This window comes from Protobothrops mucrosquamatus, unplaced genomic scaffold (assembly GCF_001527695.2).
Source record: "Protobothrops mucrosquamatus isolate PMUCROS unplaced genomic scaffold, P.Mucros_1.0 scaffold3729, whole genome shotgun sequence".
Lineage (NCBI taxonomy): Eukaryota > Metazoa > Chordata > Lepidosauria > Squamata > Viperidae > Protobothrops > Protobothrops mucrosquamatus.
In genome coordinates this window covers 6,106-21,143 of record NW_015389682.1, presented here as the reverse complement: position 1 = coordinate 21,143, position 15,038 = coordinate 6,106, and the positions used below count along the sequence as shown (strand labels likewise).

General features: G+C 49.0%; 1 protein-coding gene across 1 annotated transcript; it reads left to right on the top strand.

Moving 5' to 3' along the window:
- Positions 1 to 311: 311 nt before the first annotated feature.
- SLC51A (solute carrier family 51 alpha subunit) lies at positions 312 to 11,911 on the top strand. Its single transcript, XM_015827485.1, has 9 exons — positions 312 to 355; positions 3,166 to 3,260; positions 4,637 to 4,791; positions 4,987 to 5,060; positions 6,422 to 6,580; positions 7,632 to 7,743; positions 9,411 to 9,557; positions 10,430 to 10,535; positions 11,775 to 11,911. Exons 1-9 carry the CDS (start codon positions 312 to 314, stop codon positions 11,909 to 11,911), a joined length of 1,029 nt encoding a protein of 342 aa, XP_015682971.1.
- The last annotated feature ends 3,127 nt before the right edge of the window (positions 11,912 to 15,038 follow it).

The following is a 15,038-nucleotide window of genomic DNA, read 5'->3' as shown; positions in this document are numbered from 1 at the left end:
TGCACTAAGGTGGCTGCTCTGCCAGTTCCTGGTTCATTAACCTGGCAGCCGCCCGGGTGCAGGGGACTGGCATCGGTGCCAATGAACTCCAGCGCATGGCAACAGGAGAAACAGAGAGCGGGAGAGAGCAGGAATCGATTCAAGAAATTTTAAAAAAAAACCCGTTCCCAGCGGCCCCAGGCAGCAGGACTCTGACCCCAATTTGCCAGGGAAAACTGAGCTCTCCGGAAGATCCGATCTTTTCAGCAGTTGCTTCTCGTGGCATCAAGACGTTCGGAGAAGCTTGGCAGAAACCACCCAGGCAAGCCAGCATGGAAGGAGACACTTCTTTGCAGAATCTGATGCCGAATCCAAGGTAGGCCCTTCGTCCTCTCTGAGGGCCATCCGGGAGCTGGTTCAGCTGCGGTGGAATCTCTTAACGACGGCCGCGGAGCCCCCGAATGTCCGTTGCTAAGCGAGATCCTTTGTTCAGCGAGTTTTTACGGCTTTCCTTGCCACAGTTTGCCACATTCAACGTCGGCAGCGGTTCAGCCAGGCACACGGTCCTTAAGCGAAATCTGGATTCCCCCGCTTAATTCGCTCGTCAGAACGTCGCGAAAGCGGGTCACGTCTCACACACACAAACGGGACACTGCAACCATCGTACGTACGAGTCAGTTGCCATTTTGATCACATGTTTTGTGTGAATTTTGATCACATGTTGCAAGGACCATAACTATGAAACACGGTCATAAGTCACTTTTTTCAGTACTGTTGTAACTACTACTACTACTACTATTACTACTACTACTACTACTAATAATAATAATAATAATGTTAGAAGGGACCTTGGAGGTCATATAATAATAATAATAATAATAAATAAATAAATAAATAATAATAATAATAATAATAATAATAATAATAATAATAATAATAATAATGTTGGAAGGGACCTTGGAGGTCATCTAGTCCAACCCCCTGCTCAGGCAGGAAACCCTACACCATTTCAGATAAATGGCTGTCCAGCCTCTTCTTAAAAACTTCCAGTGTTGGCGCAATCACCACTTCTGGAGGCAGGTTGTTCCACTGGTTAATTGTTCTCACTGTCAGGAAGTTTCTCCTTAGTTCTAGGTTGCTTCTCTCCTTGAACGGCTGGAAACAGGGAAGCTGGGAGTTCTAGTTCTGTGTTAGGCGCGACAGCCAGCTGGGTGACTTTGTTCAGGTCCTTTTCTGTCAGTCCTGGGAAGAAAAAGATCAGGGCTTTTTTCAGGCTTTTTTCCTGTTTTTTTCCCCTTGCCATCAAGTAAATTCCGTTTGGTCACGTGATCAAAAATTGAGACGCTTGGCAACTGACTCGTAGTTATGACAGTCGCAACGTCCCGGGGTCACGTGATCCCTTTTTGCGAGCTTCTGACAAGCCGAGTCAATGGGGGAAGCCAGATTCACTTAACGACCGGGTGACTAACTTAACAACTGCAGTGATTCACTTAACAACTGTGGCCAGAAAGGTCATAAAATGGGGCAAAACTCCCTTAACAAATGTTTTCACTTAGCAACATAAAGTTTGGGCTCAGGTGTGGTCATACCTCAGGGTTCTTCAAACGTGGCCCTTTTATGACTTGTGGACTTCAGCTCCCAGAATTCCTCAGCCAGCCTCCATTTTGTTTGTTAGATTTAAGATTTAAGATTTAAGACAGGGGTCTTCAAATTTGGCCCTTTAATGACTTGTGGATTTCAACTCCCAGAATTCCTCAGCCAGGCACGCTGGCTGAGGAATTCTGGGAGTTGAAGTCTGCAAGTCATGAAGGGGCCACAGTTCCCCCATGCTGGCTGAGGAATTCTGGGAGTTGAAGTCCGCAAGTCATAAAGGGGCCATAGTTCCCCCGTGCTGGCTGAGGAATTCTGGGAGTTGAAGTCCACAAGTCATGAAGGGGCCATAGTTCCCCCGTGCTGGCTGAGGAATTCTGGGAGTTGAAGTCCGCAAGTCATGAAGGGGCCACAGTTCCCCCATGCTGGCTCAGGAATTCTGGGAGTTGAAGTCCACAAGTCAAAAAAGGGCCAAGTTTGAAGACCCCTGTCGTATGTTAAAGACTACCTGTATTATCATGGTCGTTAAATGAATCAGGCTTCACCCCTTGACTTTGCTTGTCAGAAGGTTGCAAAAGGGGGTCACGTGACCCCTGGGACACGGCGACCGTCATAACTACAAGTCAGTTGCCAAGCGTGTAAATTTTGATCATGTGGCCCTGCGGATGCTGCAACGGTCGTTGAATGTGAAAAACGGTCATAAGCCCCATTTTTCAGTGCTGTTCTAACTTTGAACAGTCACTAAACAAGTGGTTGTAAATCAAGGATGTATCTGCAATCCTAAATGTTATTGTAATGATGAAAGCCGTTCCTTCAAGCGGGTCATGAATTAGTGGACTTCTTGATTAGGAATCTAATTAATCCGATTAACACTTGTCGCTGCAACGGGACGCAGAAGAGCCACTGGGCACATGCAGAGTTTCTTCCTCTGGGCAGCCCAGCCATTCCCCAAGCTGTGTCTTGTGGAAGCCTTTTTTCAGTTGTGTGTTCAGGTGGCCCATTGTGTACTTTTCAAGGTGCTTTGAACCGCCCGGAGGTCATTCAACTCTTAAAGGTTATGGTGCGTCCTTCCAAATCGAAACTGCCAATCGCCTTGCTGGCATATTAACATTGTTTCTCAAGTTGGGGAATTTGTCTAAAGGTCAAAAAAGTCAAGATGGAGGCTCTGCCTTACATGATCAGTAAGAAAACAACCAAGTTTAGAGGACACCCAAAACCCCACAGTCTCCATTTATGCCATGCCACTGAACAGATCAGAGGCATTCACACAGGATGCTAGCCTGAGTTAAACCTGGTGAGCTTTGTGTACCCCTGGGGCTTAGCACCCTGGTTCGTGCTTGTGATTATTTGCAATGTGTGTATCTGGAAAACGGGTCAATTCACAAGCAGTTGCTTGCCTGAAATGATCAACAAATAAATGCTTGTACATTTGGATGGATAAAAAGTATTGGATGGATAAAGATGATTCTAAACTAGCTAATCAAAGAAACAGGTTGTTTTATTTGTCTGAACAGGACGAACAAATGCCAGAGAGGATGGGGATGGTTATATATTTCATTTGAACTCTTGTTTTTTTTCTCTCTCTTTTTGGGTCAGTTTATCCCTGGATTTGATCCATCTGCTGATTGACAACTTCAGTGTCCCCATTGCGTGTTTCTCCCACCCGCCTTCTGCGCTGCAGCTGCTGGAACGTAAGTGCGCGAGACACAACCAAGGCGGAGGCCACGACGCGGGGAGCCTTGCGCAGCTAGTCCTCAATTTATGACCCTTTATTTAGTGGCCGTTTGGAGGGGCAACCCTACGGGGAGTCCTCGACTTAACGACCAAAATTGAGCCCCAAAATTTCCGCTGCTAAGTGAATTTTAAAGGAGTTTTGCTGCGTTTTAGGACCTCCCTTGCTGTGGTTGTTAAGTGAATCGCTGCAGAGGTTAAGCTAGTCGCCCGGTTGTTAAGTGAATATGGCTTCCCCCGTTGACTTGTCGAAAGGTCGCAAAAATCTGATCACGTGACCCCGGGGCACTGTGCAACCGTCATAAAGACAAGTCAGTGGCCCAGCATCTGAATTTTGATCGGGTGACCACGGGGATGTTGCAACGGTCCTAAGTGTGAAAAACGGCCATAAGCAGTGATGGGATTCAAATACCTGAACAACAGGTTCTCTTATTTGGTGTAGGCCTGGGCCTCCGATGCCTAGAACAGACTTCTGGAAGTGGCATCCATGCACTTCCGGTGGGCCGTTCTAGGCCTGGGAGGCATCCTCCAGGCCTCCGAGGCCTAGAACGGACTTCCGGAAGTGTTATCCATGCACTTCCTGTACACTGTTCTAGGCCTGGGAGACCTCCTCCAGGCCTCCGATGCCTAGAACGGACTTCCGGAAGTGGCACCCACACACTTCCAGTGGGCCATTCTAGGCCTGGGAAGCCTCCTCCAGGCCTCCAAGGCCTAGAACGGACTTCCAGAAGTGATATCCATGCACTTCCTGTAGACTGTTCTAGGCATGGGAGCCCTCCTCCAGGCCTCCCATGCCTAGAATGGACTTCCGGAAGTGGCATCATGCACTTCTGGTGGGCCATTCTAGGCCTGGGAGGCCTCCTCCAGGCCTCCGATGCCTAGAACGGACTTCTGGAAGTGGCATCCACACACTTCCGGTGGGCCGTTCTAGGCCTGGGAGGCCTCCTCCAGACCTCCGAGGTCTAGAACGGACTTCTGGAAGTGGTATCCATGCACTTCCGGTAGACTGTTCTAGGCCTGGGAGGCCTCCTCCAGGCTTCTGAAGCCTAGACTGGATTTCTGGAAGCCAGCCGGTTCTCCGAATTCAGATAAATTTAGCTACTGGTTCTCCCGAACCAGCTGAATCCAACCACTGATCATGTCTCTTTTTTCCGTGCCGTTGTAACTTTGAACAATCACTAACCAAACTGTAGCTTCTTCAGTCAAACTAGGACCGACTTTGGTTAGTTTTTCCTAGCTTGCCGTTGCATGCAAAGGCAGGGCAGGGCCGTTCGGCTCTCTCTTGGGCAGTGCGGCCTTTTCACCGCTAAAGGTCAAAATATATTGGTGGTTGCAGAGCAGAGCCTCGTGGATCTGGCCAACATCAGCATGGCTACCTTCTTGACCCTGGTTTCCGTGCTCATTTTTGCCGAGGACGCCCTCTATCTCTCCAAGAAGATCCGCTGCTTCGCCAAGATGAAGACCCTCATCTGGAGCAGCTCAGCACCCACGGTGAGCCCCCAGCCCGGCTCTCTGGGAACCAGTAAAGACCAATCTGTGTAGCTCTGGGTAGAAAGGAAGGTGACGTCATCAGGGCCAGAAGGGAGGGGGGGGGTTGTGGAGAGGAAGGGAGGCTTTCTGCATGGGGGTCTGTGACCCCAGGCCCCGGGTCCCATGCTCTTCTGCCTTCTTTCCTTCCTCTGCTAGGCCGTCTCAATCTTCTGCCTGCTTGGACTGTGGGTGCCCCGGGCCATGACGTATGTGGAGATGGCTATTGGCTCGTGAGTTTCCCTCCGGCGTGATCTTCTGGAACTGAGTGGAACTGACCCGGGAGGGCAGGGATGGGGATGGGGCTGGACCGGTGGGCTCTTTCTGATAAACGTGGATGGAGAGATGGCCGAAGACCGTCGAGATGAAGGATGGGGTAGTAGAACATTAGAATCCTAGGGCTGGAAGGGACCTTGGAGGTCTTGGACTCCAAGCCCCCGCCCAAGATCATAGAATCCTAGGGCTGGAAGGGACCTTGGAGGTCTTGGACTCCAAGCCCCTGCCCAAGATCATAGAATCCTAGGGCTGGAAGGGACCTTGGAGGTCTTGGACTCCATGCCCCCGCCCAAGATCATAGAATCCTAGGGCTGGAAGGGACCTTGGAGGTCTTGGACTCCAAGCCCCCGCCCAAGATCATAGAATCCTAGGGCTGGAAGGGACCTTGGAGGCCTTCTAGCTAGTCCAACCTCCTGCTGAAGATCATAGAATCCTAGGGCTGGAAGGGACCTTGGAAGTCTTCTACTCCACGCCCCCGCCGAAGATCATAGAATCCTAGGGCTGGAAGGGACCTTGGAGGTCTTGGACTCCAAGCCCCCGCCGAAGATCATAGAATCCTAGGGCTGGAAGGGACCTTGGAGGTATTGTACTCCAAGCCCCCGCCCAAGATCATAGAACCCTACAGCTGGAAGGGACCTTGTAGTCCAACCTCCTGCTCAAGATCATGGAATCCTAGAGCTGAAGGGACCTTGGAGGTCTTCTAGTCCAACCTCCTGCTCAAGCCAGGATCCTTATACCATCCCAAACAAATGGTGGTCCAATTTTTCTTGAAAATCTCCAGCGATGGAGCATCCTTAACTCCAGAAGGCAAGCTCTTCCACTGATGAATTGTTCTGTCAGACTGAACTGCATGCTTGGGGGAAGCAACCATTCTCCACCACACCTGACATTTATACAAGATATTAAAAAAGACGTTGAGACTCTGGAAAGTGACATGATAACAACATTCCAGCATCTCAGGGGATGCCCCAAAGAAGAGGGAGTCAAGCTATTCTCCAAGGCGCCTGAAGGCAGGACAAGAAGCAACGGATGGAAACTCACCAAGGAGAGAAGCAACCTGGAACTAAGGAGAAACTTCCTGACAGTGAGAACAATTAACCAGTGGAACTCCTTGCCTCCAGAAGCGGTGAATGCTCCAACCCTGGAAGTTTTTAAGAAGAGACTGGACAGCCCTTTGTCCGAAACGGTCTAGGGTTTCCTGCCTGAGCAGGGGGTTGGACTAGATGACCTCCAAGGTCCCTCCCAACTCTGCTCCTCTGCTCCTCTGCTCCACTGTCCCTCCCTAATGACGGGTCCGGCTTGGCTTCTCTCCATGTAGGTACTTTGCCGTCTGCTTTTACCTGATGATGCTGGTCATGGTGGAAGGCTTTGGCGGTAAGAAAGCCGTGCTGAAGGCCTTGAAGGACACCCCCATACTGATCCGGACGGGGCCTTGCTGCTGCTGCTGTCTCTGTTGCCCCCCCATCACCATGACCAAGTGAGTGGAAAGGGGTGGCTGCCTCTGAGCTCCAGGAATCTGCACAGTGGCTAGAGGGCAGCAGAGAGTGGTGGTTGTGAGGACCCCCTGTTGGTGACCACAGGTTTTGCAGGCCTGTCATAAAGGAATTCAATGGTGAAAAAAGCAAGGGTCTACAGTTAGGCAAGAAAAACCAAATGGACAGGTATAGTATTATAAGTGGTGGTACCTTGCTCAATAGTAGTAACTGTGAGAGGGGCCTCGGAGTCCTAGTAGACAATCCCTTAAACAGGAGCCAGCCGTGTGCTGAAGCTGCCAAAAAAGCCAACACAGTGCTGGGCTGCATCAACAGAGGGGTAGAATCAAGATCAGGTGAAGAGTTAATACCACTTTACAAGGCCTTGGTAAGGCCACACTTGGAATACGGCATCCAGTTTTGGTCACCACAATGTAAAAAAGATGTGGAGACTCTAGAAAGAGTGCAGAGAAGAGCAACAAAGATGATTAGGGGACTAGAAACATATAAGGAATGGTTGCTGGAATTGGGTATGTCCAGTTTAATGAAGAGAAAGACGAGGGGAGACATGATAGCAGCCTTCCAGTATCTCAGGGGCTGCCCCAAAGAAGAGAGAGTCAAGCTATTCCCCAAAGTGCCTGAATGCAGGGCAAGAAACAACAGATGGAAACTAACCAAAGAGAGAAGCAACCTAGAACTAAGGAGGAATTAACTGACAGTTAATTCTTAAAAACTTCCAGTGTTGGAGCATTCACCGCTTCTGGAGGCAGGTTGTTCCACTGGTTCATTGTTCTCACTGTCAGGAAGTTTCTCCTTAGTTCCAGGTTGCTTCTCTCCTTGATTAGTTTCCACCCGTTGCTTCTTGTCCTGCCTCCAGGTGCTTTGGAGAATAGCTTGACTCCCTCTTCTTTGGGGCAGCCCCTGAGATACTGGAACGCTGCTATCCTGTCCCCCCTCGTCCTCCTCTTCGTTAAACTGGACCTACCCAATTCCAGCAACTGTTCCTTGTATGTTTTAGCCTTTAGCTGAAGGATCTTTTTCTTTTATTCCCTGCAGGCGGAAACTCCGAATAATGCTGCTGGGCGCTTTCCAATACGCCTTCCTCAAGGTCGCCTGCACTTTCCTGGGCCTCGTTTTAAGCACCGAAGGCTTGTACGACACAGCCGACGTAAGGGGCATCTGGGCCCTTGAGGGGAGGGGCGGGGGGGGGAAACATGGTACCCACTGGAAGCATCCTTCTGCGTCTTTAGGAAAAATAGAAGGACACAAGACCCCATCGGCCCTTCCTGTCCCGAGGACGATTGGGAGAATTTGAAGAGGGAGGGGCGGGGTCCAGGATACGCTCTGAGCTTGGTGGGTTTCCTTGCAGACGTTTCATGACCCAACTAGGGAACATCATCAGTACTACAAGGGAGAGGGGGAGGGGGAGGAAGGGGTCCTGGATACACTGAGCTTGGTGGTTTTCTTGCAGACATTTCATCACTCAACTAGGTGACATCTTCAGAGAGTTGGGTGTGTGGGGGGGAGGAGGAGGAGGAGGAGGAGGAGGAGGACTGTGGCATCCTTGCTGCTCTGTGAAGTCAGTTGCTTTCCAGCAGACGTTTCATGACCCACCTAGGTAGCAATATCAGTGCTGGAAGGGAGGAGGGGGGGGAAAAGGATCCTTGGTGCTCTCTGAGCTGGGTTGTTTTCTTGCAGATGTTTCATGACCCAACTAGGTAGCATCATCAGTCTAGACTCTAGAAGGGAGTGGAGTTTGTTCTTTGTTGACATACAGCAGGCGACCCTATCATTGTAGGTGAGGGTATAGTTTTCCCCTTGGTATTTCTTTGATTAGGGCGTTGTTTTCTGCTTGGCTGTTTGTCTAGTCTTATTCCCCGCTTCTCCACTGAAGAGTTTACCTAGTTGGGTCATGAAACGTCTGCAAGAAAACCAGGAAGCTCAGAGAACACCCAGAGAGCACCCAGGTTCCCACACTCCTCCTCCTCCTCTCCACAAACCCCACTCCTTTCTAGCACTGATGATGCTCCCTAGTTGGGTCATGAAACGTCTGCATGAAAACCAAACTCAGAGAGCACCAAGGACTCCCCAGTCCTCCTCCTCCTCCTTCTTTTCCTCCTCCTCTTCTTCTCCTTCTTCTTTTCCTCCTCCTCCTCCTCCTCCTCTTCTTCTCCTTCTTCCTCCTCCTCCTCCCCTCCCCTCCTTCTTCTTCCTCTTCTTCTCCTTCTCCTCCTCTTCTTCTCCTTCTTCTTTTCCTCCTCCTCCTCCTCCTCCTCCTTCTTCCTCCTCCCCTCCTCCTCCTCTTCTTCTTCTCCTTCTTCCTCCTCCCCCTCTTCTCCCCCTCCTTCTTCTTCCTTCTCTTCTCCTCCTCCTCTTCTCTTTCTTCCTCCTCCCCCTCCCCTCCCTTCCTCCTCCCCTCCCTTCCTCCTCCTCCTCCTCTTCTTCTCCTCCTCCTCTTCCTCCCTGTGCACCCACTCCCTTCTAGCACTGATGATGCTCCCTAGTTGGGTCATGAAACACCTGCATGAAAACCAAACTCAGAGAGCACCAAGGACTCCCCAGTCCTCCTCCTCCTCCTCCTCTCCGCAAACCCCTCTCCCATCTAGCACTGATGATGCTCCCTAGGTGGGTAATGAGAAAACAATGCAATGCAAGAAAACAATACAGCTCAGAGAGCACCACGGATTCCGCAGACGCTCCCAAATTTGCAGGGATGCTGGGAATCCAAAGTCTGATCAACTTGGGGAAACCTGAGCCAAATATCAAGACCTCCACCAGACCGGAGCAGGAGCCTCCTGCGTTCAGCCTCGTTGGCATCTCTTCTCTTGCCTCTAGATTTCAGCCACCAGCGTGGCTCTCTGGATCAACACCGCCCTGGGCGTGTCCACCCTTTTTGCCCTCTGGTCGCTGGCCATCCTCTTCCGGCAAGCCAAGACTCACCTTGCAGAGCAGAACATGACGGGCAAATTCGTTTGCTTCCAGGTAATCCCAGGGGTGTATGAAGGAATAGGGGCAGATAAAGGCGTGTAGTCTCCTGCTTGAGCAGGGGGTTGGACTAGAAGACCTCCAAGGTCCCTTCCGGCTCTATTCTGATTGATGGATTGAAATGGTCTAGGGTCTCCTGCCTGAGCAGGGGGTTGGACTAGATGACCTCCAAGGTCCCTTCCAGCTCTATTCTGATTGATTGATTGAAATGGTATAGGGTTTCCTGCCTGAGCAGGGGGTTGGACTAGATGATCTCCAAGGTACCTTCTATTCTATTCTATTATATTATATTATATTGTCTGAAATGGTATAGGGTTTCCTGCCTGAGCAGGGGGTTGGACTAGAAGACCTCCAAGGTCCCTTCCAACTACTACTACTACCACTACTACCACTACTATTACTTCTTCTTCTTCTTCTTCTTCTTCTTCTTCTTCTTCTTCTTCTTCTTCTTCTTCTTCTTCTTCTTCTTCTTCTTCTTCTTCCTTCTTCTTCTCCTCCTCCTCCTCCTCCTCCTCCTCTTCTTCTTCTTCTTCTTCTTCTTCTCCTCCTCCTCCTCCTCCTGCTCCTCCTCCTTCTTCTTCTCCTCCTCCTCCTCCTGCTCCTCCTCCTTCTTCTCCTTCTCCTTCTTCCTTCTTCTCCTCCTTCTTCCTTCTTCCTTCTTCTTCTTCATCATCATCATCATCAATAATAATAATAATAATAATAATAATAATAATAATAATAATAATTATTATTATTATTATTATTATTATTATTGTCTTGAGGTGGGGATGGGGTCTTTGTGTGTTGGGAAATGTCAAAGTTGATCAAGGTTGCTTGCTTGGAGATCAGAGCTGGTTCGACATCTCTCTGGGTTGATCTGCTTCCAGGTCCTCCTCATCTTGGTGGCCTTGCAGCCGTCCATCTTCAGCGTCTTGGCCAACGGGGGTCAGATTGCCTGCTCCCCACCCTTCTCCTCCAGAGCCCGAGGCCAGCGTAAGTTTCGGGGATTAAATCACGTTTTCTCCAACCTGATGCTCTCTCCTTAAGTTGCATTCCGATTCTCGTAATTCCCAGAATCCTCTGTGCATATTTCCCACAATCCTCTTGGGCGAGGGTATGGAATAGCTTTCCTCAACCCAGATCTGGGCTCTAGATTTTCTAGAACAGAGAGGGGAACTATGGCTCCCTTATGACTTGTGGATTTCAGCTCCCAGAATTCCTGAGTCAGCATGGCTGGTTGAGGAATTCTGGGAGTTGAAGTCCATCATGGCTGGCACAGGAATTCTGGGAGTTGAAAATCCATCAGGGCTGGCACAGGAATTCTGGGAGTTGAAGTCCATCAAGGCTGGTTGAAGAATTCTGGGAGTTGAAAATCCATCATGGCTGGTTGAAGAATTCTGGGAGTTGAAATCCATCATGGCTGGCACAGGGATTCTGGGAGTTGAAGTCCACAAGTCATAAAAGGGCCGTAATTCCCCACCCCTGTGCTAAAATGAAATTTGTAGGATGCCCAACATTTTCTAAGCAAAGTAATGGGGAAAAAAATGGAACATATTGGAAGAAATGTAGCGGTTTGTTAAATTTGGAATTAATGGTGGTTAATTAAGCACTGACCATGTTATCTCGTTAGGGTAATGAAACACTTGCAAGAAAACAAGCAAGCTCAGAGATTACCCAGGAACCCCTAATTGTGGTCATCACCGCAGGGCTGTAGTCATTGACTTACGACCACAATTAGCCTAAAATTTGCTGTTGCTAAGTGAGACAGTTCAGCCAGTTTCCCGCCATTTTACAACCTTTCTTGTCACGATTGTTAAGTGAATCGCTGCGGTTGTTCAGTCAGTCACACGGTCCTTAAATGAATCCGGCTTCCCGATGGATTTTGCCAAACGGGATCAGGTGACCCCGGGACGCTGCAACCGTCATAAGTATGAGCCAGTTGCCAACCGTGGCAAAAAAAAAAAAAGATGGTAAAATGGGGAACAACTCCATTAAAAACTGTCTTGCTTAACAACGGAAATTTTGGGCTCAAGCGTGGCCGTAAATTGAGCAGACAGCAAAGCCCAGCAGCTTAGCAAAGTCAAATGCACCTCCTGGCTAGGCAGCGACTACAGTTCCCAGCCAGCACGGCCCCTGGGAACTGTAGTCCTGAAAACCTCTGGAAGGGAGCATTAGGCGAGACGGCTGCTTTCAAAGGACTAATCCTGCTTTTTCCCCCTCTTTCGCCTGAAGAAATGCACGCCCAGCTGTTGATCCTGCAAACATTCATCCTTGCGGTGCTGGCCAGGATGTATTACCGGAAGCCGGACGACAAGCCAGGATGCTGCCTCCGCGAATCGCCAGAGTGCAAAGCAGAGATCAAGCAATAAAGGATCGTCTGAGACCGAGACCCCCAACACAGACGCTTGCCAGACAGGCAAATCCCCACCCTACAGGTAGTCCTCAACTTACGGCCACAATTGAGGCTAAACTTCACGCCGTCGAGAAATTTTGTTTTGTCGTAATTTTACGGCGCTTGTTGCCAGGTGAAAAATCGCAGCAGTCGTTACGATGAGTCGCACGGACGTGAAGCGAATCTGGCTTCCTCATTGGCTTGTCGGAAGGCCGCAAATGGGGATCGCGTGACCCCCCTGGGTCGCTGCGACCGTCATAAATGGGAGTCGGTTGCTAAGTGTCCGAATTTTGATCACGATTATGGGGATGCTGCGACCGTCGTTAAGGGCAAAAACCGGTCGTTAGTCACTTTTTTCAATCCCGTCGTTAACTTCGAACGGCTGTTGTAAGTCGAGGACTACCTGTTTACGTTTCCGTGAAGAGTTTGGCGGCTTGCCGGCGAGAGAAGAGCAATCCACAATCCACCTCTGGGGAGTGACTTTTGGACTCACAGGCACGCCTGTTGTTAAAAGTACGCAAAGCTTGCCGAATAAATCTTCTCATGGGAACGAGAGAAGGGAAGCGTGGCGTTTAAGTTGCTAGCCCTGCTTGTCTGTTTTTTTGTGTCCAGAAACTTGCTGTCTGGAGGGGAGAAATCCTTCTGAATTACAGTAGTGGCCAAAATTGTGGAAACCTTTTGGGAAAAACGTACTGTAAAAATGCCACCTTGGGTTTAGTTTCCACCCATTTTTCTTCTGATTTCTTTATAACTATAGCCTCGTTCACTTAATAAATACTATTTTACATCGCTTTCTGGGCGACCAGTCAACTCTTTGCACTGTTCCTTTAATTTTATGATGTTTTACAACCTCACTAAGTGAAAGAACACAAAAAACCCCAACCAACTTGATAGCCATCACATAACACACCGACAAATGTCCTCCTCTCAGCTTCAATACAGGACATCCATCACTGGATCCTACTGTGACCCGATTGGCTCATGGCCAAATCAAGACGACACCCGATTGGCTCTCTAAAGACTCCTGCTCATTGGCTACAATCAGGTGAAGGAAAGCTACCTGAGATCAACCTGAGCAAGTGGTGCTTCCTTTTTCTGGTTATTTGGCTATAACTTTTCATAGAATACAGTACAGATAATTGAACAGACTTTGTTGCATTACGTTCTTGATTAAATGATCTTTCCGTTGATATATAATTTTATGGTACTACTCCCCCCCAAAAGTGGTGTTATTAGCCATCAAATCTCAAATGTACTTTTCCCAAAAGGTTTCCACAATTTTGGCCACTACTGTAAAAGGAGAAACTTGGGAGCGGTGAGGCTTGTTTGCGTGCTTTGTGTGAATATTTCTAACAATTCTGGTTTGGCTAGGTCGGGAGAGAAACCGGAGGGAGAGGGTGGTGAATTCCGTCGCTAAATATATTAAATCTGGACGTTCCCGTCCTACTGTCCTTCTGAAGACCGAGTCTGCCTGTCTCCAGCATGTTCCTCATCTTGATCGTAGAAACTAGACCTGTTTTGAAAAATAAGATTGGATTCTCTCGAAGGGAAATCCTGCAGCAACGCAACGGCTTGCAGATTATCCCTACGCTTGTGGAATCCATGCTAAAGCACCAGAGAGTAACAAAGAGTCTTTGGAGGGGTCCTGGATGCTGAGTGGGGTGGTTTCCTTGCAGACGTTCACGACCCAACTAGGTAATGTCATCGGTGTTAGAAGGGAGTGAGGTTTGTGGAGAGGAGAAGAGAAGAATTGGGGGGTCCTTGGTGCTCTCTTGCAGAAGTTTCATGACCCAACTAGCTAACATCATCAGTGTGAGAAGAGAGGGGGGTTTGTGGAAAGGAGGAGGAGGAGGAGGACTATGGGGTCCCTAGTGCTCTTTGAGCTTTTCTTGCAAAGGTTTCATGACCCAACTAGGTAACATCATCAGTGTGAGAAGAGAGGGGGGTTTGTGGAAAGGAGGAAGAGGAGGAGAACTATGGGGTCCCTGGTGCTCTTTGAGCTTTTCTTTAAGATGTTTTATGACCCAACAACGTAACATCATCAGTGCTAGAAGGGAGGAGTAGGAGGAGNACTCCTGCTCATTGGCTACAATCAGGTGAAGGAAAGCTACCTGAGATCAACCTGAGCAAGTGGTGCTTCCTTTTTCTGGTTATTTGGCTATAACTTTTCATAGAATACAGTACAGATAATTGAACAGACTTTGTTGCATTACGTTCTTGATTAAATGATCTTTCCGTTGATATATAATTTTATGGTACTACTCCCCCCCCAAAAGTGGTGTTATTAGCCATCAAATCTCAAATGTACTTTTCCCAAAAGGTTTCCACAATTTTGGCCACTACTGTAAAAGGAGAAACTTGGGAGCGGTGAGGCTTCTTTGCGTGCTTTGTGTGAATATTTCTAACAATTCTGGTTTGGCTAGGTCGGGAGAGAAACCGGAGGGAGGGGGTGGTGAATTCCGTCGCTAAATATATTAAATCTGGATGTTCCCGTCCCACTGTCCTTCTGAAGACCGAGTCTGCCTGTCTCCAGCATGTTCCTCATCTTGATCGTAGAAACTAGACCTGTTTTGAAAAATAAGATTGGATTCTCCCGAAGGGAAATCCTGCAGCAACGCAACGGCTTGCGGATTATCCCTACGCTTGTGGAATCCACGCTAAAGCACCAGAGAGTAACAAAGAGGCTTTGGAGGGGTCCTGGATGCTGAGTGGGGTGGTTACCCAACTAGGTAACGTCATCGGTGTTAGAAGGGAGTGAGGTTTGTGGAGAGGAGAAGAGAAGAATTGGGGGGTCCTTGGTGCTCTCTTGCAGAAGTTTCATGACCCAACTAGCTAACATCATCAGTGTGAGAAGAGAGGGGGGTTTGTGGAAAGGAGGAGGAGGAGGAGGACTATGGGGTCCCTGGTGCTCTTTGAGCTTTTCTTGCAAAGGTTTCATGACCCAACTAGGTAACATCATCAGTGTGAGAAGAGAGGGGGGTTTGTGGAAAGGAGGAAGAGGAGGAGAACTATGGGGTCCCTGGTGCTCTTTGAGCTTTTCTTTAAGATGTTTTATGACCCAACAACGTAACATCATCAGTGCTAGAAGGGAGGAGTAGGAGGAG